This window comes from Salvelinus alpinus, chromosome 16 (assembly GCF_045679555.1).
Source record: "Salvelinus alpinus chromosome 16, SLU_Salpinus.1, whole genome shotgun sequence".
Lineage (NCBI taxonomy): Eukaryota > Metazoa > Chordata > Actinopteri > Salmoniformes > Salmonidae > Salvelinus > Salvelinus alpinus.
In genome coordinates, this window is record NC_092101.1 from 12,835,095 (window position 1) to 12,862,440 (window position 27,346).

The window sequence follows — 27,346 nt, forward strand, 5'->3', positions numbered from 1 at the left end:
TAAGAACGGCCCATGTTCTGAGTTCTGTCGCTGTACATTTCAAAACTGCTAAACAAATAGTCATATAGACTACATCCGTCCTAGCTCGCTCATTAATGTCTTAAATCGAAATTACGGATTGCCTCTTATCGTCTCCTTATGCCATAGTTTGTACATCTCAATTGCCATTAAAAACCACATTTGTTTAAGCAAGTCAACAATATCAGCTGTTTTTTTAAAGGCAGTAAATGCGGCTGAATGAACTGTTTCGCTGCCAGACAAGGCTCCGCTGATAGCCAGGTGTAGCAGTGGTAAGATGTTGGGACTCTGCTGTTGGGACAGCTTTATGTAGGCCCTATTAGTTTGTGGGCACCGTTTGTCACCGTTATTGTGCAATTCATGTTGTGTTGTGTAGTGTAGTGTAGTGGTTTGCTGGCATGCATTCCACTTCTCTTTTTTCCCCCCCCAAGATTTACATGCTAAAATCGACGCTGAAAAGGATTTACAGAATCAAAAGTTAAAGGAGGAATGTGATGTATTTATTACAGTTGGTCATTTATGGCAAATGTGTTGAAGAATGGAAACTATAGATTATGCACAGTCCGTCCATAACACATATAATTTGATGATCTTGTATTAGCGTAGGCATATGGAAAAAGTTCAAGTTAAATGCTGTAATTAACTTTTGAAACATGAATAACATGTACTGTTATTTTTGGAAGAAAATACATAATTGAAAAAATATATGTGAAGTCGTCGTACTTCATAATACATTGCACTTCTACATATGAATTTGTATGAAAGGGATCAAAGGGTCGATGTGGCACAGACTATAACCGGGGGTTATAGATTCAGTATTATAACATTTAATCCATAAACACCCTTGTGTAGTGAGGAATTCCTCCGCCTGTTGACTAAGAATCCTAAGACAACGTTCAACTTCCTTATCCACTAAACCAGTATATTTCCAACAGGAAGGACCCGAGAAGCCTGTGAAATCCTATGCAAGTAGTTTCTCTGATTACTCAATCATTTACTTTTGTCAATGTTCTACTAATCTACGTACACTGTTGTGGGATGGGCAGAATAAATGTAATCAGTAAGAAGGGACAGCAAATTATGTTTCAAGGGTCCTCAAGTTTAAATGTGATTATCTTCTCAGACAATGCAATGCTGCTTTATTTTTGTGTGTTTTACTTCTATTTTTAGGAAATCAAGTGGCTTTACATTTTTTTAAACAGTAGATATTAAATAATAGGTGACGGAACTAAATATGCATTAAGAAAGTTATCCTGTGAATGGGTGTTTGATGGATATGAATTGTTTTGTGGAAAAATGTATCCCACTTTAATGCCTCTTGACTGTAGGCTGCCATTCAACTCCCTCAGCTCTAAGGGTGGTTAGCTTCAGCAGACCATTTCATTATTGAGCAAACATACTTGTTCAAACAAACAGTGACTCGCCAGCTCCAGGCATTGAATATGCACTGAATAAAAGATGCAGACCTTCCTGGCCATTCACCAACATCCTGCTTTCAAGGATGTATTAATGTGGGCATGCTGTCAAGTTGACTATCACGTCTATACCTCTAGGGAAACATGGCGGGAGCAATGAGTGTCACTATATTTCTATCTTTTGTTTTGGTAGCCGTCACTCTAGGTAAGTCAATATTTAAAATTTTCTTCGTAAAACCTATTCCCTTTGAGAATAATTGACCTAAACCGTATGGAGAGCTCATTGTGCCTGCAGAATTATGCAAAACAGGGAGGTTATGGTCACACCATAAAACAACCATGACCAGGAAATATGTGTTTCACACAATACAGGACATTGTGGTTTCAAGTCAAGTGATATAGATTTATTTCTGTATATTGCACATACAAGCAGCAAAAAAGTATTATATAAAATATCTGGATTTAATCAATGGATTTTCTTACGCCATAGAACATTAGGTCACTAATGAAGAAAGTTGCAGCAAAAACTAAAGGGCCAGTGGTGTGTGTCCAAGCAAATATGAGTTTGGGATGAGTTGAATCGATGGTTGTCTGTTAAAGTCCTGCTCCAGAACTTTGGCAATCACTAAGTATTTTTTGCTTACTTACAAGCCCTTAACCAACAATGCAGTTAAGAAAAATAAGTGTTAAAGTATTTACTAAAATAAACTGAAGTAAAAAACAATACAAAAATTGAAAAATAAATAATTAAAGAGGAACAATAAAATAACAGTAGCGAGGCTATATACAGGGGGTACCGGGTACAGAGTCAAGGTTGCAGGGGCACAGGCTAGTCAAGATAATTGAGGAAATATGTACACGTAGGAAGAGGTAAAGTGACTATGCATAGACAATATACAGAGAGTAGCAGCAGCGTAAAAATGGGGGTGGGGGGGGTCTCCTGAGGGGGAATAGGCATTGTTGTGCCCTCTTCACGACTGTCTTGGTGTGTTTTGACCATGATAGTTCGTTGGTGATGTGGACACCAAGGAACTTGAAGCTCTCAACCTGCTCCACTACTGCCCCATCGATGAGAATGGGTGCATGCTCGGTCCTCCTTTTCCTGTAGTCCACAATCATCTCCTTTGTCTTGATCATGTTGAGAGAGAGGTTGTTATCCTGGCACCACAGGTCTCTGACGTCCTCCCTAAAATCTGTCTCATCATTGTCGGTAATCAGGCCTACCACTGTTGTGTCTTCTGCAAACTTAATGATGGTGTTGGAGTTGTGCTTGGCCATGCAGTCATGGGTGAACAGGAAGTACATGAGTGGACTGAGCATGCACCCCTGAGGGGCCCCGTGTTGAGGATCAGCGTGGCAGATGTGTTGTTACCTTCCCTTACCACCTGGGGGGCGGCCCGTCAGGAAGTCCAGGATCTAGTTGCAGAGGGAGGTGTTTAGTCTCAGGATCCTTAGCTTAGTGACGAGCTTTGAGGGCACTATGGTGTTGAACGCTGAGCTGTAGTCAATGAATAGCATTCTCACATAGGTGTTCCTTTGGTCCAGGTAGGAAAGGGCAGTGTGGAGGGCAATAGAGATTGCATTATCTGTCGATCTGTTGGGGCGGTATGCAAATTCGAGTGAGTCTAGGGTTTCTGGGATAATGGTGGTGATGTGATCCATGACCAGCCTACAGACGTGAGTGCTATGGGTCAATAGTAATTTAGGCAGGTTACCTTGGTGTTCTTGGGCACAGGTACTATGGTGGTCTGCTTGAAACATGTTGGTATTACAGACTCGGTCAGGGACAGGTTGAAAATGTCAGTGAAGACACTTGCAAGTTGGTCAGCGCATGCTCGGAGTACACGTCCTGGTAATATGTCTGGCCCTGCAGCCTTGTGAATGTCGACCTGTTTAAAGGTCTTACTCACATTGGCTACGGAAAGTGTGATCACACAGTCGTCTGGAACAGCTGATGCTCTCATGCATGCTTCAGTGTTGCTTGCCTTGAAGTGAGCATAGAAGTAATTTCGCTTGTCTGGTAGGCTTGTGTCACTGGGCAGCTCGCGGCTGTGCTTCCCTTTGTAGTCCGTAATAGTTTGCAAGCCATGCCACATCCGACGAGCGTCGGAGCCGGTGTAGTACAATTCGATCTTAGTCTTGTATTGACGTTTTGCCTGTTTGATGGTTCGTCGGAGGACATAACGAAATTTCTTATAAGCGTCCGGGTTAGAGTCCTGCTCCTTGAAAGCGGCAGCTCTACCCTTTAGCTCCGTGCGGATGTTGCCTGTAATCCATGGCTTCTGGTTGGGGTAAGTACATAAGGTCACTGTGGGGACGATGTCACCGATGCACTTATTGAAGAAGCCAGTGACTGATGTGGTGTACTCCTCAATGCCATAGTAATTTAGTTTTCGCTTGTAAGCAGGAATCAGGAGGATAGAGTTATGGTCAGATTTGCCAAATGGAGGGCGAGGGAGAGCTTTGTCGCTTCTCTGTGAGTGGAATAAAGGTGGTCTAGAGTTTTTTTCCCCTCTGGTTGCACATGTAACATGCTGGTAGAAATGAGGTAAAACAGATTTAAGTTTCCCTGCATCAAAGTCCCCGGGCCACTAGGAGTGCCGCCTTTGGATGAGCATTTTCTTGTTTACTTATACAGCTTGTTGAGTGCAGTCTTATTGCCAGCATCGGTTTGTGGTGGTAAATAGACAGCTACGAAAAATATTGCTGAAAAATTCCTTGGTAAATAGTGTGGTCTACAGCTTATCATGAGATACTCTACCTCAGGCGAGCAAAACCTTGAGAGCTCCTTAATACTAGATTTCATGGAACACCTGTTATTTACAAATAGACACAGACCGCCACCCTTTGTCTTACTGGAGGCAGCTGTTCTATCTTGCCGATGCACCGTATACCTAGCCAGCTGTATGTTATACATGTTGTCGTTCAGCCATGACTCAGTGAAACATAAGATATTACAGTATTTAATGTCCCGTTGGTAGGATAGTCTTGATCGGACCTCATCCATTTTATTATCCAATGATTGCACTTGGCTAATAGGACTGATGGTAGAGTCGGATTACTCACTCGCCGTCGGATCCTTACAAGGCACCCCCGACCTACGTCCTCGATATCTCCGTCTCTTCTTCAATGCAAATGACGGGGATATTACTTTCATTATATGCAAATGTGAAGTGTTGTTCTTCATTAGAAAATCAGAAGGGAGCTAGACTTTTCCACATGACATTTCTTTTTGACACCCCAGATCGACCCAATTGTGCTACTCAAATGCTAATCTCAGCACCAAGTGCAGAACCAAATGTTGCTTGTGCGCTGGCCAGTAACAGTCTATCACGAGAGACTACCCGAATGCATACCAGGTTTTGTCTCAATGTGTTTAACAACAAAAAAATTCTCAAAACATTGAACTCCGATAAAATTTGTTATCAGGGATGACCCAGTTACAGAGCAAAACTAAATATGATAAATATATGTATGCATGCCTAGTTTGTAAATGTGAAAAGATCCAATAATAACACTCCTTTAATGCAGTGTCCACTGGAGCCCCAACCTCGTCTTCATCGAAGGCTATCACCAAGACTACCCCAACATTGTCTGTCACCACCACAGTGGTCCCTGCCTCAAAAGCCAGTAGAACAAGTCCCATAGTCAGTGAAACACCCGATTCAGCTCCTACTGGTAACACTGGAGTCCCATTGGAATCATCACCGACAACTGAGCCTTCCCAATCCTCTCAGACACTGACTCCATCACAACCATCCAATGGCAGCACCACCTCTACAGGTTTTACAGCTGACACTTCTACAAATCAGACACTAACTGGAACAACTTCTCATGACTCCACATCCTCAAACTTCTCGTCAACTTTGTCACCAAACTCCGATTTTACCACAGGGAACATGAGCTCAAGCACAGGTGTGTGTTTCAGATTCAAATAATTTATTATTGAATTCATCAAATGAATCCCTGCAGACAGTGAGTCTTGGCGGTAAAGCTGTTACCACTGGGCACCTAGTTTCTATTATAATTCAGTTTTCAAGAGAACAGCATTTTTCATGTTTTGTAAATGCCACAGAATTAATCAATTCAGTTGACGACTTTTAAGACAACTGATTCATGTATTTGCGTAACTATACTTTTTCACTGTTATTTATTCTTTAGCTTTACAAAGTGATGGGAGCCATGACTTATCAAGGAGTCCGGGTCTTGTAGCAGTCCTATGCATATTTTGCATCTGTCTGGGTCTTCTACTGGCTGTTGGGATTACAAAGTTCATTACTTCCAGAGGTTCAAAGTTTGAGAGGCTCGAAGATGTGCCAATGGTGAGTAGATTTCTCTGTGAGGATAGCATACGACAGATATTGCATGCAAAAGAGCTTTCTGTTGAATGTACAGGACATTCAGATATGGAAGTGATATAGAAGAAATGCTGTGTAACGCACAGGAAACCAAACCAAAACGGATTTTAACACATGAGAATTAGGAGAATTTATCAGATAAATTAAATTGACTATTAATTCTATGCAAAGATGGTTTCCTTTTCTATATGTTGTGCTCCTAGTCATTTTTCTCTCTCATACAATGTGTTCAAAAGGTAGAAATCTTTGAATCCAAATGAATTCTAACTCCTTTTTATTCCTATTTTCAGGGCAAGATGAATGAAGAGTCTCCGTTTGCCCGTTATCCAACAAAACAATTCTGAAAGATAACACATCATAAGACAAAGCCATTGACCCAGAACTGATAGATTGTAAATCAGTCTTTCGTTTGGGTTCAGATGGTGTCGTTTATAACATGTCATCCACCATCATGTTTTTCCTGTTTTTCTTTGTTTTGTCTGGCTGCTGGAAAGTGACATATGTTTGAAAGAAATCAGTATAGCCCAAGGGCTAAAAGCAACCCTGTGATGTAGTACGGAATATCTACTCTGAGGTTGGTCAGCAGCATACTAAAGTCAATCATTGGCCCAAGGTGAAGTACTATTCATTCACAGATGGATGGATGCGTCAAGAACCATAATGTAGAAGATACACAGACAATGGCTGCGTTTACACAGGCAGCCCAATTCTGATCTTTTGTCCAATTATTGCAAAAAGATCTGATCTGATTGGTCAAAAGCCCAATTATTGGCAAATGTACAGAATTGGGTTATCTGGAATTCTACGTCGGGCAGAAATGTGTGTTTGGATAAGGAAAGTTTCCTCTCACAACCTCTACAAGCCAGCATGTTAAATAAAACAACATTTAAATATACTCAAACTAGGGGTCACGGCCAGATTAGAAAATGAGGTCCTGAGAGAAACTCAATAAAAAAAAAAATTGGGCTTGGTACATAGAACCATGGTTATGTCAGTAACCTCCGGTAGCCACTAGATGCGTTTCTAATAAACAGAGCGGTTTCTGTTTTCTTCCTACAAATGTGGCTCTTTTGAACCGTTTAAGTTACAAAATATTATCACCCATCACTGAAAGATAAGACTCTTACCTATATGTCTTCTCTTTCCCTCTACAATGGCCACAAGCAGGACTCATTAGAACATAGTTGACAAGACCATGCACTAAATCAGACTGGGGGAAAAAGAGCATCAATGAGTGAAGAACATATTGCCCGATGATCTTCTGAACTTCCCAATACCTTTTTAAAGCATTTCAGTCACTTCAAACCATACTTCCTTCAGATTTGAATAATGTCAAAAGTACTGTCCAAATGATTTGTAATAGACTGTCATAGCTCCAATTAAAAAAGTAAACATTGGCTGTTGATTACATCACTTTAAAAATATATATATATATTTACAAAATGGGGTTAACAGCCTAAAAAGTTTGGGAACCCATACTCTACCTGTTGTTACCGCTGTTGGTTCTTTTGACCTTAGGAATGCGAGACAATATATCCACATGAAAGTATAATCCAATAAATTTACCAAAGCACTGGTAGTGCGTTCCGATTTCTATCACCTGAAGCATGCACCGAATTATGTAAACGCGTGCATGAGCTTGGCAAGTATCATGCATGTATTTGCATCTTGTGGCATGCTTCAAGTGATTATAGAATACGTAACGCTACACCAGCGCTTTGAAACGTTTATTTAATTATACTTTACTGTGGATGTCTCACAGTCCTACCTGCAAAAAGACCACCCGCATGGACAACCGGTAAAGTATTTTAAAATATAATTATATTCACCAATCTAGTTTGTAGAGGTCGTGAGAGTAAACTTTCCTAATTCAAACGCGCATTCAATACAATTCAACGTCCTGGCAAACGCTTCAAACACACCGACTGTGAACCTACGTTTTGGGGCACCAGAAGTAGTTCATTTCTAACGGAACGCTGCGTTTGCCTTGCAGCATTGCGTTGCAGAGGCAGTTGCAGTGCGTTCTGTGTGGCTCATACCTTGGATTTATCGAACGTACGCGTAACTGTATGAGAAGACTGCTTGACAGAAATGGTAGTAGAAGGTGAATGTTGAACTGTTGTTGACCACATAGCCAGATGACACTGGGTACTAATTGGCGAAAGAACACTATCGGCGTGATCAAGGCGAAAGGGCTGCCTGGGGTGTGTGTAAACATGGCGATTCTGTTGCAAAACCTTTCGCAACAGAAACCGTTTACTCCAAACAAAACACGCAAACGATAGTTTCTATTGGAAAATTCGGGTATTCGTTTCCTTCCCTTTGCACTGTTTGCTTCCGTTTGGTTTTAAATGGTCAACGGTTTCTACAATGAATACGCCCCTGTGTGAATGCAGCCAGTGTCCGGTATCGCTAGAAATAAAGTTGCTCCAAATTCTCTGCTTCTTGAAAATACTCAGTAACCAATAGGCCTAATGTTTGTATGGTTTGAATTAAATAAATCTTTGAATTATGTTTTCTGTTCTCCAGATGTTATATATATATTCCATAAAGACATGCTTTTTAATTCAGCTTGTAAATAACTTATTCTATTACCATTCATTATGATTAGGGGTAGGGTTATATAATTGTTATTCTAAGACACATTTTTTTTAAGTGACCCACAAACAGCTAGTCAATAGCACAACTTTTTGACTTGTTTGTTTACCTGTGTACCTAAAGTAATGCTATGACAACAACCGGGAAAATTGACAATAATAGGTCACTTTCTCAATTAACTCCAGGCTTGTTGTCATTGACAAGACTGTGAAGTTGGAGCGAAAAAACTATTTAGCTGCTCACTGTTCAGCTACCAGTCTCCCATAACACTGCGTGTCCTGGGGCCTGTTGCACAAAAGTAGAATTAAGACATCCGGGATAAATGACTCAGCTGAGCTCAATGAAGCCAAAACATGTGCGTCCAGGCTTAATTGGTTGCACAAAGACCAAGCCAGGATGAGCAGACACGGATTCATTAAGCCAGGTGAAACCAATCCTGGATAGGTGCGCGCTCACGGCTCACTCAAATAGACCCCGCCACAGATCACAGATTAACTGATTTACCATGGCAACTAGAGCCGCGTACTTTTCCCCGTCGGAAGCACAAATCCTCATGGAGGCATACGAGGAGGTAAAAGATATAATTAAGAAGAAAGGCAACACCGCCACAGTGATAAAGCAAAGAGAAAAAGCGTGGCAAAGTATTGCAGACCGCCTGAATGCGTAAGTAGTGCACAATTACACACTCACCGCTCCGCTGAAACATCACAATTACAATTCAAATATTTAATTCACATCTCCAAAAATGCAGTTGTACTGTAATTATGAAACGGTTAAATTTTTAATTGAAATGCACTGCAGATATGAGTGAAATTGTGTAAAGTAACTCCATCACACTGTATAAAGCTATGATAAATTTTTTGATATTTTTACTGAAAACAAGACAAAAATACCAAGTAATTTTTTGCAGTGTGACTCCATTAAATGTGTGTGTGTGTGTGTGTGTAGATTAAACATGAACGGGCCAAAACGGACATGGCAGCAGGTCAAAATCAAATACAAGAACATTCTGCAGAATGGTATGGTCCCTGACTAATATTTAACAAAGCACAAGCATATATTGTACCCAGAAGGTGCCTGCTCACACATTGTCTGTACTGTTTTAGCAGTGAAAAAGAATACCCACAGACAAGGCACGGGTGGTGGGTCACCAAAGGCTGACCTTACCCCAGCAGAGGACATGGCCTTGGAGCTAAATAAAGGCAGGCCCGTCTTAGAGGGGATCCCTGGGGGGAAAGAGACGAGCATAGGTTCCTCCCAAGATGCCACCCGCTTCATTCAAGGTATGTCCTTCCATCTCTACATGGGATACAACCACATTCATATCGAATCAATTTGGACTGTCTGACTTTGGTTTACCTATTGCCTTGCAGTGTCTGGCAGCACTGTGTTCCTGTTAGAGCCACCAGCACAAGCACCAGACGATGCTGATCCAGTGAGTACTCCATCAAAGGCATACTGTAGGCCTGGCATGTCTTGTCTACTAGCTTCAATATGAATCCGATTAAATGTGATAGGGTGAAGGCCCCAGTGCAGCAGCAACAGCACATGATGGAGACGATGATGAGGAGGAGACCATCTCTCTGGATTCCAGAAGGCATGAGGTATCATGTTAAGACTGTGAAAGTACTATTTACTCTACAATGGTGAGGAGTCCTCATCAAAATCAAAAAATCTAATTTCTTTTACAGGACCCAGATGCTATACAGTGGGAAAACCAGCCTGGCAACATAGTGCGTATTAATAAAAGGACACCACATCCTGCCAAATTCCAGCTGCGCTAATTGTATTGTGTGCACAGAGCTCACAAGCTATCAGAAAGTTGTATGGCAACCACCTCCGGCGCCAAATAGAACTGGCAGACATAGACATTCAGTACAAGAAGAAAAAGATGGAAAATCTTGCACTGGAGTCCGAAATAAAAAAGAGGACAATTAGGAAACTGGACCTTGAAATAAAAAAACTTGAGAGGGAGGTGAGATATGCCTTCAATGTACACTGTATGCTAACTGTAACACAAATGTATTATTCATTATTTTTCTTTCCTCCCCCAGCTCCAAGAAGATGACACAGCTCAAAATAAAAATTAGGTATATTCTCGTAAAGTCAAGTGAGCCATGACATATGAGCTCTTATTGTGAGCACACAGGACGGTGGCATCTTTCTAAGGTTTTTTTTATTTTCCCAGCAATCAGTACAACCAAGTCATCGTTATAAGGCATCGCCCTCTTTTGCCCACCCCCCCAGCACCAGGTGTGGCCACTAGCCTATATGAAGGCCCAAAATTGTGTGTTCCTTTCTGCTCTGACAATGGCATGCCCATTCGTGCGAGATGTGGTGGATGAAGAAGCACTTGTGCTGAGGAGAGCCTTCAGGCGAGAAAGGGTCTTCAGGGACCGGTTGGACCCACTGGCCTTCCCTGATGACCATCTATATGAAAGATACAGGTTTTCTGCAGATGGCATCAGGTATCTATGCAGACTACTGGGTCCCAGGATTAAGCACCGCACTGCACGGAGCCATGCACTGAGTGTGGAGCAAATGGTTTGTGTGGCCTTGCGCTTTTTTGCTAGTGGAGCCTTCCTGTACTCAGTGGGGGATGCAGAACAGCTGAACAAGGCCACAATTTGCCGCACAATAAGGAGTGTGTGTCTGGCTATCAAAGCATTAGCAGATGTCTTCATCTCCTTCCCTGGCCACAGAAGACTCTGTGACATCAAAGAGGAGTTCTATAGGATTGCAGGTAAGAGGATCTACAAATTACAGGACAACTGTTAACACATAGTAGGATACTCATTACTTTGTGTGACAGGTTTCCCCAATGTCATTGGTGCAGTGGACTGCACACACATAAGGATAAAAGCCCCCTCAGGTGCCCATGAGGCCGATTTTGTGAATAGGAAATCCTTTCACAGCATTAATGTTCAGGTGAACATAACTTTTTGATATTGTCCATTGACGAACACTCTGCATTGCCAGTGATGTGCATTGATTGGTGTAATATTCCTCATCTTATGATTTCAGATGGTCTGCAATGCTGACTGTGTGATCAGCAATGTTGTGGCAAAATGGCCTGGCTCAGTCCATGACTCCAGAATCTTTCGGGCCTCTGAAATCTATCAGTGCCTATCACAAGGTAAGCCACACAACCCCTATTTATAACCATCATGGCTGTGTCAAGAATATCACTGTGTTTATGAGGTAGTAATGATGAGATTTTGTGTTGACAGGTGAATTCTCTGGTGTGTTGCTGGGAGACAGGGGGTATGGCTGCCAGCCTTTTCTCCTGACACCTTTCACAGACCCCCAGGAAGCACAGCAGGCCTACAACCATGCCCATGCCAGGACCAGGGCCAGAGTTGAAATGACCTTTGGACTCCTGAAGGCACGCTTTCACTGCCTTCACAAATTAAGGGTCAGCCCTGTTAGGGCATGTGATATTACTGTGGCTTGTGCTGTCCTCCACAATGTGGCCTGCCTGAGGAAGGAGAGGGCCCCCAGAGTGCCACCAGCCATGGACTGGGACAATCCGGCAATCTTCCCTGATGACGACAGTGGTCGGCTGCTGAGGGACCAATATGTGTTGAATTATTTTAGTTAGTATGTGTGCTTTCAATTTTGGTTAAATATGTCCTGCGGTGGCAGAGGAATTTGGGTTTTTTTGGGTTCGTTTTTTGACGAATTTGGCCTCTTATGATGTTTGTGCGGTATACTGTGTGTAATACAAGGCTGCAGGGAGGCTACTGCATCCATTCATTTGTCTGTTCAGTTGATGTGTATGGATTTGTCCTGCATTTATTTTAGTGTGCAGACATGCAGGGTGTGTTATATACAGACCTTTGAATGTGTATGTATCATTTTGTATAATATGCTTGGATTCTGTGCTTTCCATCTTGTAGTCACTGTGACTTCAGTTTCGAAAGGAGCTGATGGTTTACCTGCTTTGTTTTGTCCTTATTCAATAAAGGAACATAATGTTACACATTGTGTTTTTATATTCATATGGAATGTGTATTTGTTTATATGACAGAGTACTAGGGCCACACTGAAGAAAAAGGATAAAGTCATAAATTTATGAGGCTGGTTCTTTCTGCAGAAAAGCTACATATTGTTTTTACAGTTTTGATACTTATGACAATGTGATACTTAATATTCTGGCACATCAGCATGTCTTTGTTTATGAAACCATACTGAAGTACAATTTCACGAAATGCCCCACATCTGTCATTTTAACAACTGTCCTCCTTTAAAACAACTGGTTACAATATTATGACTTGTGTTTTTTTCCCCTCTGTGGCCCTAATATTCTATCATTTTATATATAGCCTTATAGTCTATGGGAAACTGTAAATTATCTAATGATAGCAACATCATCTAAAAATCATTTTTTATCCAAAATCATTGAAATTAATGATCACAAACGTTTAAATAATAACAGTGGGTCTAGTTATATGTGATAACAATGTATAGTGAGCAGTGAAATAACTATTGGTTTCCATTTGTGGTGACTGCTGACTGACATTAGGGATGAGATTAAATAGATCCTGGAATTTAGCCTGGTCTGGAGCAGGCTAGCTCCACAGAATAAATCTCCATGGTAATTTATACCATAACATATCCTCCTGCCCCCTATCCATTTTTAGTGCAACCGGATTACGGATCAATTGAGCCAGGATCACCAAGATATCCTGGCTTAATCCCTTATCCTAGTTTTGTGCAACAGGCCCCTGTTTAGTTGCAAACGAACATTGTTTACAGCCACAAACATTTCCTGGCATGTGACTGAACGCCATTCGCAACGAAAGCAGCACGGACAGAGTTTCAAGTCTAAAAAGGAATTTAAAAAATGTACGGTGATAAAGACAACGAACTTCAATGAAGAAACAGAACTACATTTTCCTTCATAACCTGCAGTTGTGGTGTCATTCTTATCTGAAATACTGAAGTCGTCCAAAGGTAAGAAAGTGAAACTTTTCAAATAACGTTACATGTTGACGGCAGGAGACTATTAAAAAGGAACACTACATTTCGAAAACAGGCAGTGAAATGTGTGATTATATTTGTCAAGGAATTAAATAAAGTATGTTTTGATTGTAATTGGCTATAGCCTACAATGCAGGGGGGATAACTTAATAATGGCTCTCTTAAACTCTTAATTCAAAATGTGTCTTCCACTAACTGGAAATCTTAAAGTTTAGCCTACGTGCCTTACTCAATGCTGGCAGGTGTGTCACTTGTGTCTTGTCTTTATCCAGTTGTTTATACAGGGTTGGGAAGGTTACTTTCTGAACGCAATCCATTTGTTACTAGTTACCTGTCCAAAATTGTAATCCGTTGTGGAAAAAGTCCCCAAATGTCATACTTTAGTAAAAGTAAAGATACCTTAATAGAAAATGACTCAAGTAAAAGTGAAATTCACCCAGTAAAATACTACTTGAGTAAATGTCTAAAAGTATTTGGTTTTAAATATACTTAAGTATCAAAAGAAAATGTAATTGCTAAAAAATACTGAAGTATAAAAAGTAAAAGTATGATCATTTCATATTCCTTAAATTAAGCAAACCCGATGGCACAATTGTCTTGTTTTGATTTATTTATGGATGGCTTGGGGCACACTCCAACACTCAGACATAATTTACAAATTGGGCATTTGTGTTTATTGAGTCAGGCAGATCAGAGGCATTAGGGATGACCAGGGATGTTACCTTGATAAGTGTGTGAATTTCACAATTTCTGTCCTGCTAAGCATTCAAATTGTAACAAGTACTTTTGGGTGGCAGAGAAAATGTTTTGAGTAAAAAGTACATTATTTTCTTCAGGGATGTAGTGGAGTAAAAGTGAAAGTTGTCAACAATATAAATAGTAAAGTACAGATACCCCCAAAACTACTTAAGTAGTACTTTAAAGTATGTTTACTTAAGTACTTTACGCCACTGGTAATCAGTGAAGTAAATGTTGGATTACCCAAACTCAGTAACGTAATCGGATTACTTTCAGTTACTTGTGGATTAATTTATTCTTAAGGCATTAGAAGAAGACAAAGGATCCATCAAACACATTTGATGTGTCATCATAGTGGTCCCTGACTTGTGGTCATACTTAAACTTGTGCCTTTTTTCAGTGTCTAATTGAATATCATTGAGAGAACTGAAAGGTGTCATAATGTGTTTTTTAGCAAACATCCTTTCTGAATTTAAACATAATCATCTAGTTTGTCAAAAGTATCTGTAATCTGATTACAATATTTTTGCTGGTAATTTTCTTGTAATCAGAATACTCCCCAAACTTGTTTATCAATATTCTCTTGGTATTTTAATAGGCTTGTAATATAGACCTATCTATTGGTCCAATAATTGTATTTTTATTTCTAGGTAATCTTGTTCTATTATTTATGTATCTGACATGGTGTAGGCCTAGCTATAAATGAATTAGGCGTCAGTGTAACTGATCATATATTAATTGTAGCTAGTGAAATTAACACATTTCGAAACTAGTTGTTCAGGAAACTTCTGAAGAGTTTTTCTGAATGTCCTTTCGTATCTGTTCCTTCATTGTAACTTGGGCCACATTATTGTTCAGGCTATTCCAATTTACAGATTTTGCTAAGAAGTTCAGAGACTTTAGATTGTGCAAGCATGATTATTATATTTGGCAAAGAAGACTGTTTACATTGTGTACTGATACTGAACATTCAGACGTTTTTATGAACAGCGCTTAATGGCTGTTTGGAAGTCCTACATTACCATATGAATTTGGAATGAATTTCCCAGAAAATATTTATACAATCTTGCCCTCCTCTCTTTATCTTCCCCTCTTCCTGTTCAACTAATTTATCTCTCTGTCCCTCTCTCACACACTCTCTTGCACTCACTCACGCTATCAAACTTACTGCTGATTGAGTATAAATAGAAGGTCCTCAGCCCCTGCTGGAGTTTGCATGCAGTGCCAAGAAGCGAAGCTAACAATTGTAAATCTGTATCCCATTCAGACGTTCATAGTAGCTCTTCTGCTCAGTCAGTCATGGGTAGGCAGTGTGGGACAGCATGGTCTGTGCTATGACAAAAATGTGTCCCTTCGCATCCTGTACAAACATTTCACATGGGGTCACATACATACGTAGTTAACAACAATTTACTGTTTCACAGACATAATCCCTGTGTCTGGTCCGTATACTGTCTGTATGTTATTGTAGTACCTTTTGAATGGGGAAACCTTTAACAGCTTAGATGGCAGCTTATTATTTGGATCTTTGAGCACTATGTTGACAAGCGCTTTACAAATAAAGTAGATTATTTTTTACAGTAGTAGCCTATACGCAGTACTTAATGATATGAGGGGCAGTAACTAGAATGCACAGTGTATGGTAGTCTTCTGATAAAGATTACTTTTTGTGTCCTGTAGATGGGGTACTACTGCTTTTCAACAGATTTTTCCAATTGTCATGGAACAAAATATGCAATCTGAGCTTGACTGACGCTTAGAAAATATTTACAAAACTGATGCCCAAATATGCAGTGTTTGTAGTTTGGCAGCCTTAGTGGCAAGCTGTATAATGAAGATAAACATTTATTTGGTTTCACCATCATTGGATACGTCAGATTCAGTTTGCATATACTACTTGGAAATTGATGTCAATCACAACAGCAGGCTTTAATTAGATACAGATATGTAATGTGGGAAAATAAACCACAATATAAATGCATGGTATGACAAAACTGTATTTTACGTAACTTGGGTTACTTACGGTGGGATAGTACAGAGGGCACTGTTTAGGTCCAAGATGCTTCTAAACAGCTTCTACCCGCAAGCCATAGGACTCCTGAACATCTAATCAAATGGCTACCCAGACCCCCCCCTCTTTTACACCGCTGCTACTCTCTGTTGTTATCATCACTTTAATAACCCTACCTACATGTACATATTACCTAAATCACCTCAACAAACCGGTGCCCCCGCACATTGACTCTGTACTGGTACCCCCCCTTGTGTAAAGTCTCGCTATTGTTATTTTACTGCTGCTCTTTAATTACTTGTTACTTTTATTTCTTATTCATTTATTACTTTTTTTTAACTGCATTGTTGGTTAGGTGCTCGTAAGTAAGTATTTCACTAAGGTCTACACCTGTTGTATTCAGCGCATGTGACCAATAAGATTTGATTTGATCATGGTCATTTCAGTGCCAATCTTAGGGTGTTGTGCTTATCTTCTCTTATCACTGTATCTTTCTCAGCCCAAACTTTGATACACATGTGTCTTTTTCTTAAGGCTAATTCTATTTGACTTTAAACCTTATTAATAAATGGAATTGGCTTGGCTAAGTTAACTTAATTTAACAAACATTTGAATCTATCTTTAGGAGTCATACAGTATCCAAAGAGTGTGAATGCTTGTCCTGCTTATAATTCAAGACATTGGGCATGTTTTTCTGTTCTTATCACCTTCCAAAGGTTTTATAATTTACATGCTAAAGTTAGCCCTCTTAGGATTCAACAAGCATTACTGCTATGAAACCGTAGTGTGCCTCACTATGCAGAGAACTTCAAAAGAGGTCCTGTGTGTATTTTTATGACAGTTGTTAAAAGAGCACACGGTTAATAACAGAGAGAATTCAGTATTATGCACTTTATTTTATAGACAGATAGGCCTAGATGTTTTGGGATTTGTTTTGATGTTTGGGATTCACAGTATGATGTATTAACTCACATTCCCAAGGAGCAATCAAATCAATGCGTATCATGAATCATAGGCAATATTATCATTCACTGCTATGGAAACACATTGAAAAACAAATCATGCATTTAAAGAGAATTTGCTCTGCACTTAACTATATTATGAGCCTCACTGAAGTGACACAGATGTATGTAATAACTGTCCGTTCTGGTTCATTAACCACTTTTTCTTGGAGAAAAAGGCCCCCAGTGAGAAATAGGCCCACTATTCACGAGTGTACTTATTCCCTAGAATCCATTGTGAACAGAGTAGCTCATCATGAGCTATGTTGAGGTTCTTGTGGAATAATGATTTATTCGGCACTGGTAAAATATGTATTTTCTTCAGCTGTGTAAGTAAGATCTGAAAAAATGAGGGTAGAAAAGTGATGACAAGGTAACTCAACCCAACTCTCTGTTTGCCTCCCTCAGCTGCGGTCTTGCCACACCGGGTGAAGGCGTCCCAGAGCTTCTGTGTCAATGTCTCGGCTGTTGGCTGAGGTAATTAAGATTCAAAGCTGTGTTCCCTCACACCACACCCCAACCACTTCCTTACCTTATCGCCCCAAGAGTATGGCTGTGACGGTCATAGAATTTTGGAGGATGCTTATTGGTCAGCCAAATGACCAACTCACCAAAATAACCCAGCTAACCCATGTGGGGCCTATATGATTAATGGAGGGCTGTTTCACGGGCCCCATGAGGGAAACCCAACAGGGAACCACACGGTTTTGTCCTCAGTATCCACATTTGCCCCACGTGGTTGCCATGTTGGGCTTCATAAGTTGCCCTAGTGGTTTACCCAAATGGGTTACAGTGCATTCGGAAATTATTCAGACCCTTTGACTTTTACATTTTTTTGTAATGTTATAGCCTTATTCTAAAATGGATTAAATAGTTTTTTCCCCTCATCAATCTATACACAACACCCAATAATGATAAAGCAAAAAAAGGAAATATCACATTTACATAAGTATTTAGACCCTTTACTCAGTACTTTGTTGAAGCACACTAGGCAGCGATTACAGCCTTGATTCTTCTTGGGTATGACTAGTGTTGCAAAGGGTCTGAAACTTTCCGGTAAATTTACGGAATTGTTCCGGAAATTTTCCATGGGAAGTTAAGCCTGGGAATTTTGCTTAAATTCATTTAAAAAAGTAAGCTAATAACAGTGAACCTTTTTTTGTGGGATACACATAAGGCAATTCTAGGTCTTGTGGCATATTTTGGTTAAACTATCCCCAATTCAATTGCATGCAAAGTGCATTCTTCCATCACATGTACAGCTGAGTCTCAAGATCTTGCACACTAATGAGATGCTATTGAGCCCACACTACTACACTGTCTGAGCCAAGGACTACATGCTTTCTGGTAAGTTTTGATTACAATACTGGGTGATTATATTGTATATGACATACATGATTTTTTTGTTATTTAGTAAATAGTAGCCTACAGCAAAGCATGTTTAAATAATTTGTAAAGTTTCTGCTAGTTAGTTTTTGCTACCATGTGGGTTTTAGCTTGCTTCAGCCTGCTGAGAAGTGTAAATGTACTTGTTTCCATTTAATTTAAAAACATTTATCTTTCAAAGGAGTTGTTTAATCTAACTGCTTATCTATTTATCTGTACATTGAATTGTATTTATTTATTTTTTTACTAATTTTTGTTCTAATCTTTACAGGAAAATGCTACGGGCACTATCTGATTCACTGCAGCTAATGTAAAAGGAAAAGCTGTGTACATTTGCAAATACTGTGCCAAATCATATGTGAAGATTTCAACAAATATGCAGAATCATCTGGTCAAGTGCATAAAGTTCCCTCAGCGCTCACAACAAGCAACCTCTGACAAAAGTCCCTCTACTTCTATTTGAGGTGAAAATGATGAATCAGACACCTTATCGATAGCAACAGCTCATGGTCCTCCTGGAATCAGAAGTTTTTTTGACTCCATGGAGGAACGTAGTCAGAGAAATGCTGATGAATATCTTGCTCGAGCTGTGTATGCAACTGCTTCACCTCTGATGCTTATAGGCAATGTGTATTGGAAGAGATTTATGAATGTTCTTCGCCCAGCATACACCACTCCAACCAGACATGCTTTATCTACTCATTTGCTGGATTCAGAGTTCAACAGAGTTCAAGTGAAGGTCAAGCAATCATGAGAAAGCAGACTGTATTGCAATCATCTCTGATGGGTGGTTGAATGTTCGTGGGCAAGGAATAATTAACTACATAATCTCCACCCCTCAACCAGTATTCTACAAGATCACAGACACAAGGGACAACAGACACACCGGCCTCTACATTGTAGATGAGCTGAAGGCAGTCGCCAATGACCTTGGACCTCAGAAGGTATTTGCACTGGTGACAGACAATACTGAGAACATGAAGACTGCTTGGTCTAAAGTGGAGGAGTCCCACCCATTGGCTGTGCTGCTCATGCATTGAATCTGCTCCTCAAGGACATCATGGCACTGAAAACAATGGATACACTCTACAAGAGAGCCAAGGAAATGGTTAGGTATGTGAAGGGTCATCAAGTTAAAGCAGCAATCTACCTCACCAAGCAAAGTGAGAAGAATCAGAACACCACATTGAAGCTGCCCAGCAACACACATTGGGGTGGTGTTGTCATGTTTGACAGTCTCCTGGAGGGGAAGGAGTCTCTCCAAGAAATGGCCATATCACAGTCTGCTGATATGGACAACCCCATCAAGAGGATCCTCCTAGATTATGTATTTTGGAGAGCATGGTAAGCAGCCTAAAACTCCTGATACATATAGCAGTAGCCATTGCACAGATTTAGGGAGACAATGCCATCCCGTCTGATGTTCAGACTCTGCTTGCAGATGTAAGATAAGAAATCCGTACTGCCCTGCCCACTTCACTGTATGCTCCAAGCAGGGGAAACTGCAGTTCTGAAATACATCAAAAAGCGTGAAGACTTCTGCCTGAAGCCCATACATGCCACAGGGTACATGTTGGACCCCAAATATGCTGGCAAGAGCATCCTGTCTGGTGCAGAGATCAACAAGGCCTTTGGTGTCATCACTACCGTGTCTCACTACCTTGACCTGGATGAGCGCAATGTTCTTGGCAGTCTGGCGAAGTACACTTCCAAGCAAGGGCTTTGAGATGGAAAAACAATATGGCAGTCGTGCCAACATATCTCATCAGCCACCTGGTGGAAGGGACTTTGTGGATCTGAGGCTCTCACCTGACGTGACGCTTGGCATTCAGGGCAAAGAGTTCGATCTTGGTTTCATCAGACCAGAGAATCTTGTTTCTCATGGTCAGAGTCCCAAAGGTGCTTTTTGGCAAACTCCAAGCGCGCTGGCTGTCATGTGCCTTTTACTGAGGGGTGGCTTCTGTCTGGCCACTGTACTCCACCTGATTGGTGGAGTGCTGCAGAGATGGTGGTCCTTGTTGAAGGTTCTCCCATCTCCTCAGAGGAACTCTGGAGCTCTGTCAGAATGACCATCCGGTTATTGGTCACTTCTCTGACCAAGGCCCTTTTCCCCCGATTGCTTAGTTTGTCAACGCTGCGGTAATTCTTTTGGTACCCTTCCCGACCTCATGACTTGGTTTTTGTTTTGTCATGCACTGTCAACTGTGGGACCTTTTCTATAGACCTGTGTGTGCCTTTCCAAATCATGTTCAACCAATTGAATTTACCACAGGTGGACTCCATCCAAGTTGTAGAAACATCTCGGGGATGATGGAAACGGGATGCAGCTAAGCTCAATTTCAAGTCTCATAGCAAATGGTCTGAATACTTACAGAAGTTTACATACACCTTCGCCAAATACATCTAAACTCAGTTTTTCACAATTCCTGACATTTAATCCTAGTAAAAATTCCCTGTTTTAGGTCAGTTAGGATCACCACTTTATTTTAAGAATGTGAAATGTCAGAATAATAGTAGAGAATTATTTATTTCAGCTTTTATTTCTTTCATCACATTCCCAGTCGGTCAGAAGTTCACATACACTCAATTAGTATTTGGTAGCATTGCCTTTAAATTGTTTAACTTGGGTCAAATGTTTCGGGTAGCCTTCCACAAGCTTCTCACAATAAGTTGGGTGAATTTTGGCCCATTCATCCTGACAAAGCTGGTGTAACTGAGTCAGGTTTGTACGCCTCCTTGCTCGCACACACTTTTTCAGTTCTTTCCACAAATGTTCTATGGGATTGAGGTCAGGGTTTTGTGATGGCCACTCCAATACCTTGACTTTGTTGTCCTTAAGCCATTTTGCCTTTGTTGTCCTTAAGCCATTTCTATGGAAGTATGCTTGGGATCATTGTCCATTTGGAAGACCCATTTGCAACCAAGCTTTAACTTCCTGACTGATGTCTTGAGATGTTGCTTCAATATATCCACATAATTTTCCTCCCTCATGATGCCATCTATTTTGTGAGGTGCACCAGTCCCTCCTGCCGCAAAGCACCCCCACAACATGATGCTGCCACCCCGTGCTTCACGGTTGGGATGGTCTTCTTCGGGTTGCAAGCCTGCACCTTTTTCCTCCAAACATACGTCATTGTGGCCACATGTGGCCCTAAGAGTTTGCAAAGTTTGTAGAATCTTATTCAAATTGATTCATAGCTCTAATGGCTGCAAAAGGTGCTTCCAACAAGTATTAACTCTGGGATGTGTATCACAACCGGACTTGATTGGGAGTCCCATAGGGCGGCGCACAATTGGCACTGCGTCGTCCGAGTTTGGCCGGTATATGCCGTCATTGTAAATAAGAATTGGTTCTTAATTGACTTTCCTAGTTAAATAAAGGTAAAAAATGTTTTTAAAACATATCCATTGTTTTTGTCATAATTGCTGAAGTGCAGTAAATGTGGTTGGGAAACTGATGGACAGCAGTATTCAAACTTTATCTCCGATTTTTCAAGCAAATTTAAGTCAGGGCTTAGACAGGACCACTCACGAACACTCAACACCTCTTGGAAAGCCTTTCTGGTGTGTCTTTGGCATTAAAATGTGTGTAATTGTAATCCAGATGAAAAAGGAAACTATCCCAGGGTTAGGTATTCAGAGGACTGAGGCCGGTTTCAAAATAAATATGAAAGGAGCAAAGCCCAGCTAAAAAGTTAGAGGAAACCGGCGTAAATCTTCTGATTTTTAAAATTTATTTTAATGTAATTTTAAATCAGCAGATGTGAAGACTCTGCCTTCAGAAAGTATTCATACCCCTTGACTTATTCCAAATTTTGTTGTGTTACAGCCTGAATTCAAAATAGATTAAATTGTTTTTTTCTCTCAACCATATACACATAATACCCCATAATGATAAAGGGAACAATTTATTGAAAATGGAATGCAGAAATATCAAATTTACATAAGTATTCTCACCCCTGAGTCAATACATGTTAGAATCACCTTTGGCAGTGATTACAGCTCTGTCTTTCTGGGTAAGTCTATAAGAGCTTTGTACACCTGGATTGTACAAAATGTGCACATTATTTTCCATGTTCTAAAGCTCTGTCAAGTTGGATGTTAATCCTTGCTAGACAGCCATTTTCAAGTCTTGCCATAGATTTCCAAGACAATTTAAGTCAAAACATTAACTAGGCAACTCCAGTGTAAATTTGCCGTTGTGTTTTAGGTTACTGTGGGTTGCCTGTGCTTAGCTCTATTCTTTCTTTTAATCCTAAAAACACTCCCTAGTCCTTGCCAATGACAAGCATACAGTACCCATAGCATGATGCAGCCACCACCATGCTTGAAAATATGAAGAGTGGTACTCAGTGATGTGTTTTGTTAGATTTGCCCCAAACATAACACTTTGTATTCAGGACATAAAGTTAATTTCTTAGCCACATTTATTTCCGTTTTTAATTTAGCGACTTATTTCAAACAGGATGCATATTTTGGAATATGTTTTATTCTGTACAGGCTTCCTTCTTTTCACTCTTGTCATTTAGGTTAGTACCATGGAGTAAATACGATGTTGTTGATCCATTCTCAGTTCTCCTATCACAGCCATTAAACTCTAACTGTTTTAAAGTCACCATTGGCCTCATGGTGAAATCCCTGAGTGGTTTCCTTCCTCTCCGGCAACTGAGTTAGGAAGGACGTCTATCTTTGTAGTGACTGGGTGTACTGATACACCATCCAAAGTGTAATTAATCACTTCACCATGCTGAAAGGGATATTCTTTGTCTGCTTTTTTTAATGTTTACCCATCTATCAATTGGTGATTTTCTTTGAGAGGCATTGAAAAACCTCCCTGGTCTTTTGTGGTTGAATCTGTGTTTGAAATTCACTGGTCAACTGAGGGACCTTACAGATAACTGAATGTGTTGGGTACAGAGATGAGGTAGTCATTCAAAATAATGTTAAACACTAGAGAGTGAGTCCATGCAACTTATTGGGCTCTATTTTAACAAACATATGTATTGCCTTGTAATCAACTCCAATTCTAATGTTAGTCCGTTATAGTTTGTTAAATGGCTTCCAGAAACGAAATAATAAAATGTAGACCTATCTTTGCTAAATACATTAACTTGAACCCATTTGCAGTCCATATTTTTCTAAGTAATTGCATGGCTTCAGTAGCATTCACACTGATATACGGTAGGGGCTAGGCCTACTGTAAATTACATTATGGCTCAGCATGGACATGCCAGACATTGTCAATAAACAAAATTAAATTAAACATTTGATAAGGCCTAAAAAGAGTGAATGAATAATTCTAATCAAATTCTAAACTAAACAAAACAACAACTTGTTTTAAATAGGCTATGTCACACTTACAGGCACCATCATTTCTCCCTGTGGGCATATAATATTAAAACAATGCAGACTATTGAGGGTTTTACGCGCATCCAAACTTGTCAAAGTAGCTGGACAAAGATCCAATATAAAGAGAAAGGGAGAATGTCCACTCACCGTTATACTCTTCCCAAATTGGCCTGTGTTTTAAGAACATAATCGGAACCATCTCCAGAAGTTGCATTGCAAGCGCGCCAAGGACGTTGTCACCGTAATAACAGAAAGGTGAATCATTCTAATAAATTGGGTTGGAATAACATTTTAAACAACAACAAATAAATAGTCAGAAAATTGCCAGGATGATAAAGACAGTCATTGCTGTTGAACCAGTCTTCGTTATAGTAGGCCTAAGGGAGGGCTTGGGTTTTGAACGTATGAAATGGAAAACAAGCAGTTGTTACAGGTTACAGAACTTCTAAATATGAGGTTCACTGGTATTCACCGAGGTTCTCATCTCTCGTTTCATGATGGACATGTAGCCTACATCATGGAGGGGGTTATACGCACAACCAAAACAGGACCTGTATGGCTAAATTAATGTGGGCCTGCCTGCAATGCATAGATTAAAAAGGGAATGTCGGCTCACTGTTTTACTCCTCTTAAACTTGATATTTTAATAAAGCTTTGGTGATTTCAGATGTACAGTGGGGAGAACAAGTATTTGATACACTGCCGATTTTGCAGGTTTTCCTACTTACAAAGCATGTAGAGGTCTGTCATTTTTAGCATAGGTACACTTCAACTGTGAGAGACGGAATCTAAAACAAAAATCCAGAAAATCACATTGTATGATTTTTAAGTAATTAATTTGCATTCTATTGCATGACATAATTATTTGATCACCTACCAACCAGTAAGAATTCCGGCTCTCACAGACCTGTTTGTTTTTCTTTAAGAAGCCCTCCTGTTCTCCACTCATTACCTGTATTATTAACTGCACCTGTTTGAACTCGTTACCAGTATAAAAGACACCTGTCCACACACTCAATCAAACAGACTCCAACCTCTCCACAATGGCCAAGACCAAAGGGCTGTGTAAGGACATCAGGGATAAAATTGTAGACCTGCACAAGGCTGGGATGGGTTACAGGACAATAGGCAAGCAGCTTGGTGAGAAGGCAACAACTGTTGGCGCAATTATTAGAAAATGGAAGAAGTTCAATCACCCTCGGTCTGGGGCTCCATGCAAGATCTCACCACGTGGGGCATCAATGATCATGAGGAAGGTGAGGGATCAGCCCAGAACTACACAGCAGGACCTGGTCAATGACCTGAAGAGAGCTGGGACCACAGTCTCAAAGAAAACCATTAGTAACACACTACGCTGTCATGGATTAAAATCCTGCAGCGCACGCAAGGTCCCCCTGCTCAAGCCAGCGCATGTCCAGGCCCGTCCGAAGTTTGCCAATGACCATCTGGATGATCCAGAGGAGGAATGGGAGAAGGTCATGTGGTCTGATGAGACAAAAATAGAGCTTTTTGGTCTAAACTCCACTCGCCGTGTTTGGAGGAAGAAGAAGGATGAGTACAACCCCAAGAACACCATCCCAACCGTGAAGCATGGCGGTGGAAACATCATTCTTTGGGGATGCTTTTCTGCAAAGGGGACAGGACGACTGCACCGTATTGAGGGGAGGATGTATCGCAAGATCTTGGCCAACAATCTCCTTCCCTCAGTAAGAGCATTGAAGATGGGTCGTGCCTGGGTCTTCCAGCATGACATCGACCCGAAACACACACAGCCAGGGCAACTAAGGAGTGGCTCCGTAAGAAGCATCTCAAGGTCCTGGAGTGGCCTAGCCAGTCTCCAGACCTGAACCCAATAGAAAATCTTTGGAGGGAGCTGAAAGTCCGTATTGCCCAGCGACAGCCCCGAAACCTGAAGGATCTGGAGAAGGTCTGTATGGAGGAGTGGACCAAAATCCCTGCTGCAGTGTGTGCAAACCTGGTCAAGAACTACAGGAAACGTATGACATCTGTAATTGCAAACAAAGGTTTCTGTACCAAATATTAAGTTCTGCTTTTCTGATGTATCAAATACTTATGTCATGCAATAAAATACAAATTAAATACTTAAAAATCATACAATGTGATTTTCTGGATTTTTGTTTTAGATTCCGTCTCTCACAGTTGAAGTGTACCTATGATAAAAATTACAGACCATGCTTTGTAAGTAGGAAAACCTGCAAAATCGGCAGTGTATCAAATACTTGTTCTCCCACTGTATTTGCAAGCGGTCTCAGTAGCCAAACCCTTTATCGGCTTCGCAATTTCATTGTGCAGACAAAAAATTACGAAGTATACAGGCACCAAAAGCACATTATGCTACTCTTGTTCAATGTGCATATGGGCAGTGTGCGTCATGGCTGGATAGGCTGCCTTTCCGCTGTCAGAAGTCATGCTATAACCAACTGCGTTACTGGTTGGTCTTAAATATCACTATCCAGCCCACTATCACCACTGCCTGAAATGATCACTTTGGATCATGTTTTTAGGACCTTTAGCACCTCAAATATTTCCACCCTGCCTATCTGGGCGCAAGCGAGCTGATATAAGACAGGTATATTGCTGGAAAATGCCAGTGTGACAGTTTTTGCATGACGAAATTGCAAGTGCTGCCGAAACGCCAGCCGAAATTAGAGCCTATTATGTGACTTGTTAAGAACATTTTTACTTAGGCTTGCCATAACAAAGGGGTTGAATACTTATTGACTCAATAAATACATCTCAATAAATCTGTAAAAATTTCTAAAAACATAATTCCACTTTCACAATATGGGGTATTGTGTGTTTCCCAGTGACACAAAATCTAAATGTAATCAATTTTAAATTCAGGCTGTAACACAACAAAATGTGGAATAAGTCATGGGTTGTGAATTCTTTCTGAAGGCAGTGTATGTATATTTTTTAAACAGTTATGACCAGTGCTTAATTTGACCTCTGTTTTTGTTCCGGAACCCATTTGTCAGGATATGGCACATCTCGTGGCATGAAAAATATTTTGCAATGTAGAAATCCTAATAAAAGCAATCCCAGTTCATCCAAGTTGAATCCTTTGTAATTCTCTTGGCTGCCTCCCTAAAAAACATAATGTGAAAATAGTGCCTGATATTCTAAGAATTGATTTGTGTTGGTCCTCATGATTTGCGCAACATTGTAGCCTATATAAACCAATGCGTGGCCATTGCAGTGGTGAGAGAGAGAAGCCTGTATCTCTCACAGAACTAGAATGACATTCTCTTTCTTTCATCTCTCTCCCCCTCTTCATAATTTATTTTATTAAATTTAGATATTTTTGCCAAAGTTCTAGAATTACTGCTGTCTATTCAAAAATAAATTACATAATTCAGAATACGACACCAAGAGTAGGCCTATAATTTGTCCACAGATGATCAATAGGCTATTTAAAAAAATAAATAAAAAAGAAGTAATCTGTGGATTGTGTGTAGCCCAATCACA

General features: G+C 40.4%; 2 protein-coding genes and 1 long non-coding RNA gene across 5 annotated transcripts in view; all 3 read left to right on the forward strand.

Annotated features, from left to right (window-relative positions):
* The first annotated feature begins 1,459 nt into the window (after positions 1-1,459).
* Positions 1,460-8,305, forward strand: LOC139540836 (uncharacterized). The gene is made up of 4 exons (XR_011668274.1): positions 1,460-1,638; positions 4,965-5,348; positions 5,595-5,755; positions 6,082-8,305. It is a non-coding gene; the product is annotated as an uncharacterized lncRNA (long non-coding RNA).
* A 273-nt stretch (positions 8,306-8,578) lies between these two features.
* LOC139540837 (3',5'-cyclic-AMP phosphodiesterase 4C-like) overlaps positions 8,579-27,346 on the forward strand; it is a 177,824-nt gene continuing 159,056 nt past the window's right edge. The window contains exons 1-3 of the mRNA XM_071344835.1: positions 8,579-8,664; positions 13,113-13,345; positions 17,531-17,599. Of these exons, the coding sequence (XP_071200936.1) occupies positions 17,579-17,599 (21 nt within the window). The 5' untranslated portion in view covers positions 8,579-8,664; positions 13,113-13,345; positions 17,531-17,578. The remainder of the gene's footprint in view (positions 8,665-13,112; positions 13,346-17,530; positions 17,600-27,346) is intronic.
* LOC139540838 (putative nuclease HARBI1) lies at positions 8,671-12,392 on the forward strand. Of its 3 annotated transcripts, none has more exons than XM_071344841.1 (11): positions 8,671-9,052; positions 9,338-9,408; positions 9,496-9,672; positions 9,763-9,824; positions 9,907-9,993; positions 10,081-10,122; positions 10,191-10,364; positions 10,444-10,479; positions 10,578-11,317; positions 11,414-11,525; positions 11,620-12,392. In XM_071344841.1, exons 1-8 carry the CDS (start codon positions 8,895-8,897, stop codon positions 10,477-10,479), a joined length of 807 nt encoding a protein of 268 aa, XP_071200942.1. In that variant the 5' UTR covers positions 8,671-8,894; the 3' UTR covers positions 10,578-11,317; positions 11,414-11,525; positions 11,620-12,392. The 3 variants fall into 3 exon arrangements, with proteins under 3 accessions (XP_071200942.1, XP_071200941.1, XP_071200940.1); XM_071344840.1 differs by having other exon boundaries at positions 10,578-11,132; XM_071344839.1 differs by lacking the exons at positions 8,671-9,052; positions 9,338-9,408; positions 9,496-9,672; ... (3 more) ...; positions 10,191-10,364; positions 10,444-10,479 and having other exon boundaries at positions 10,481-11,132; positions 11,202-11,317.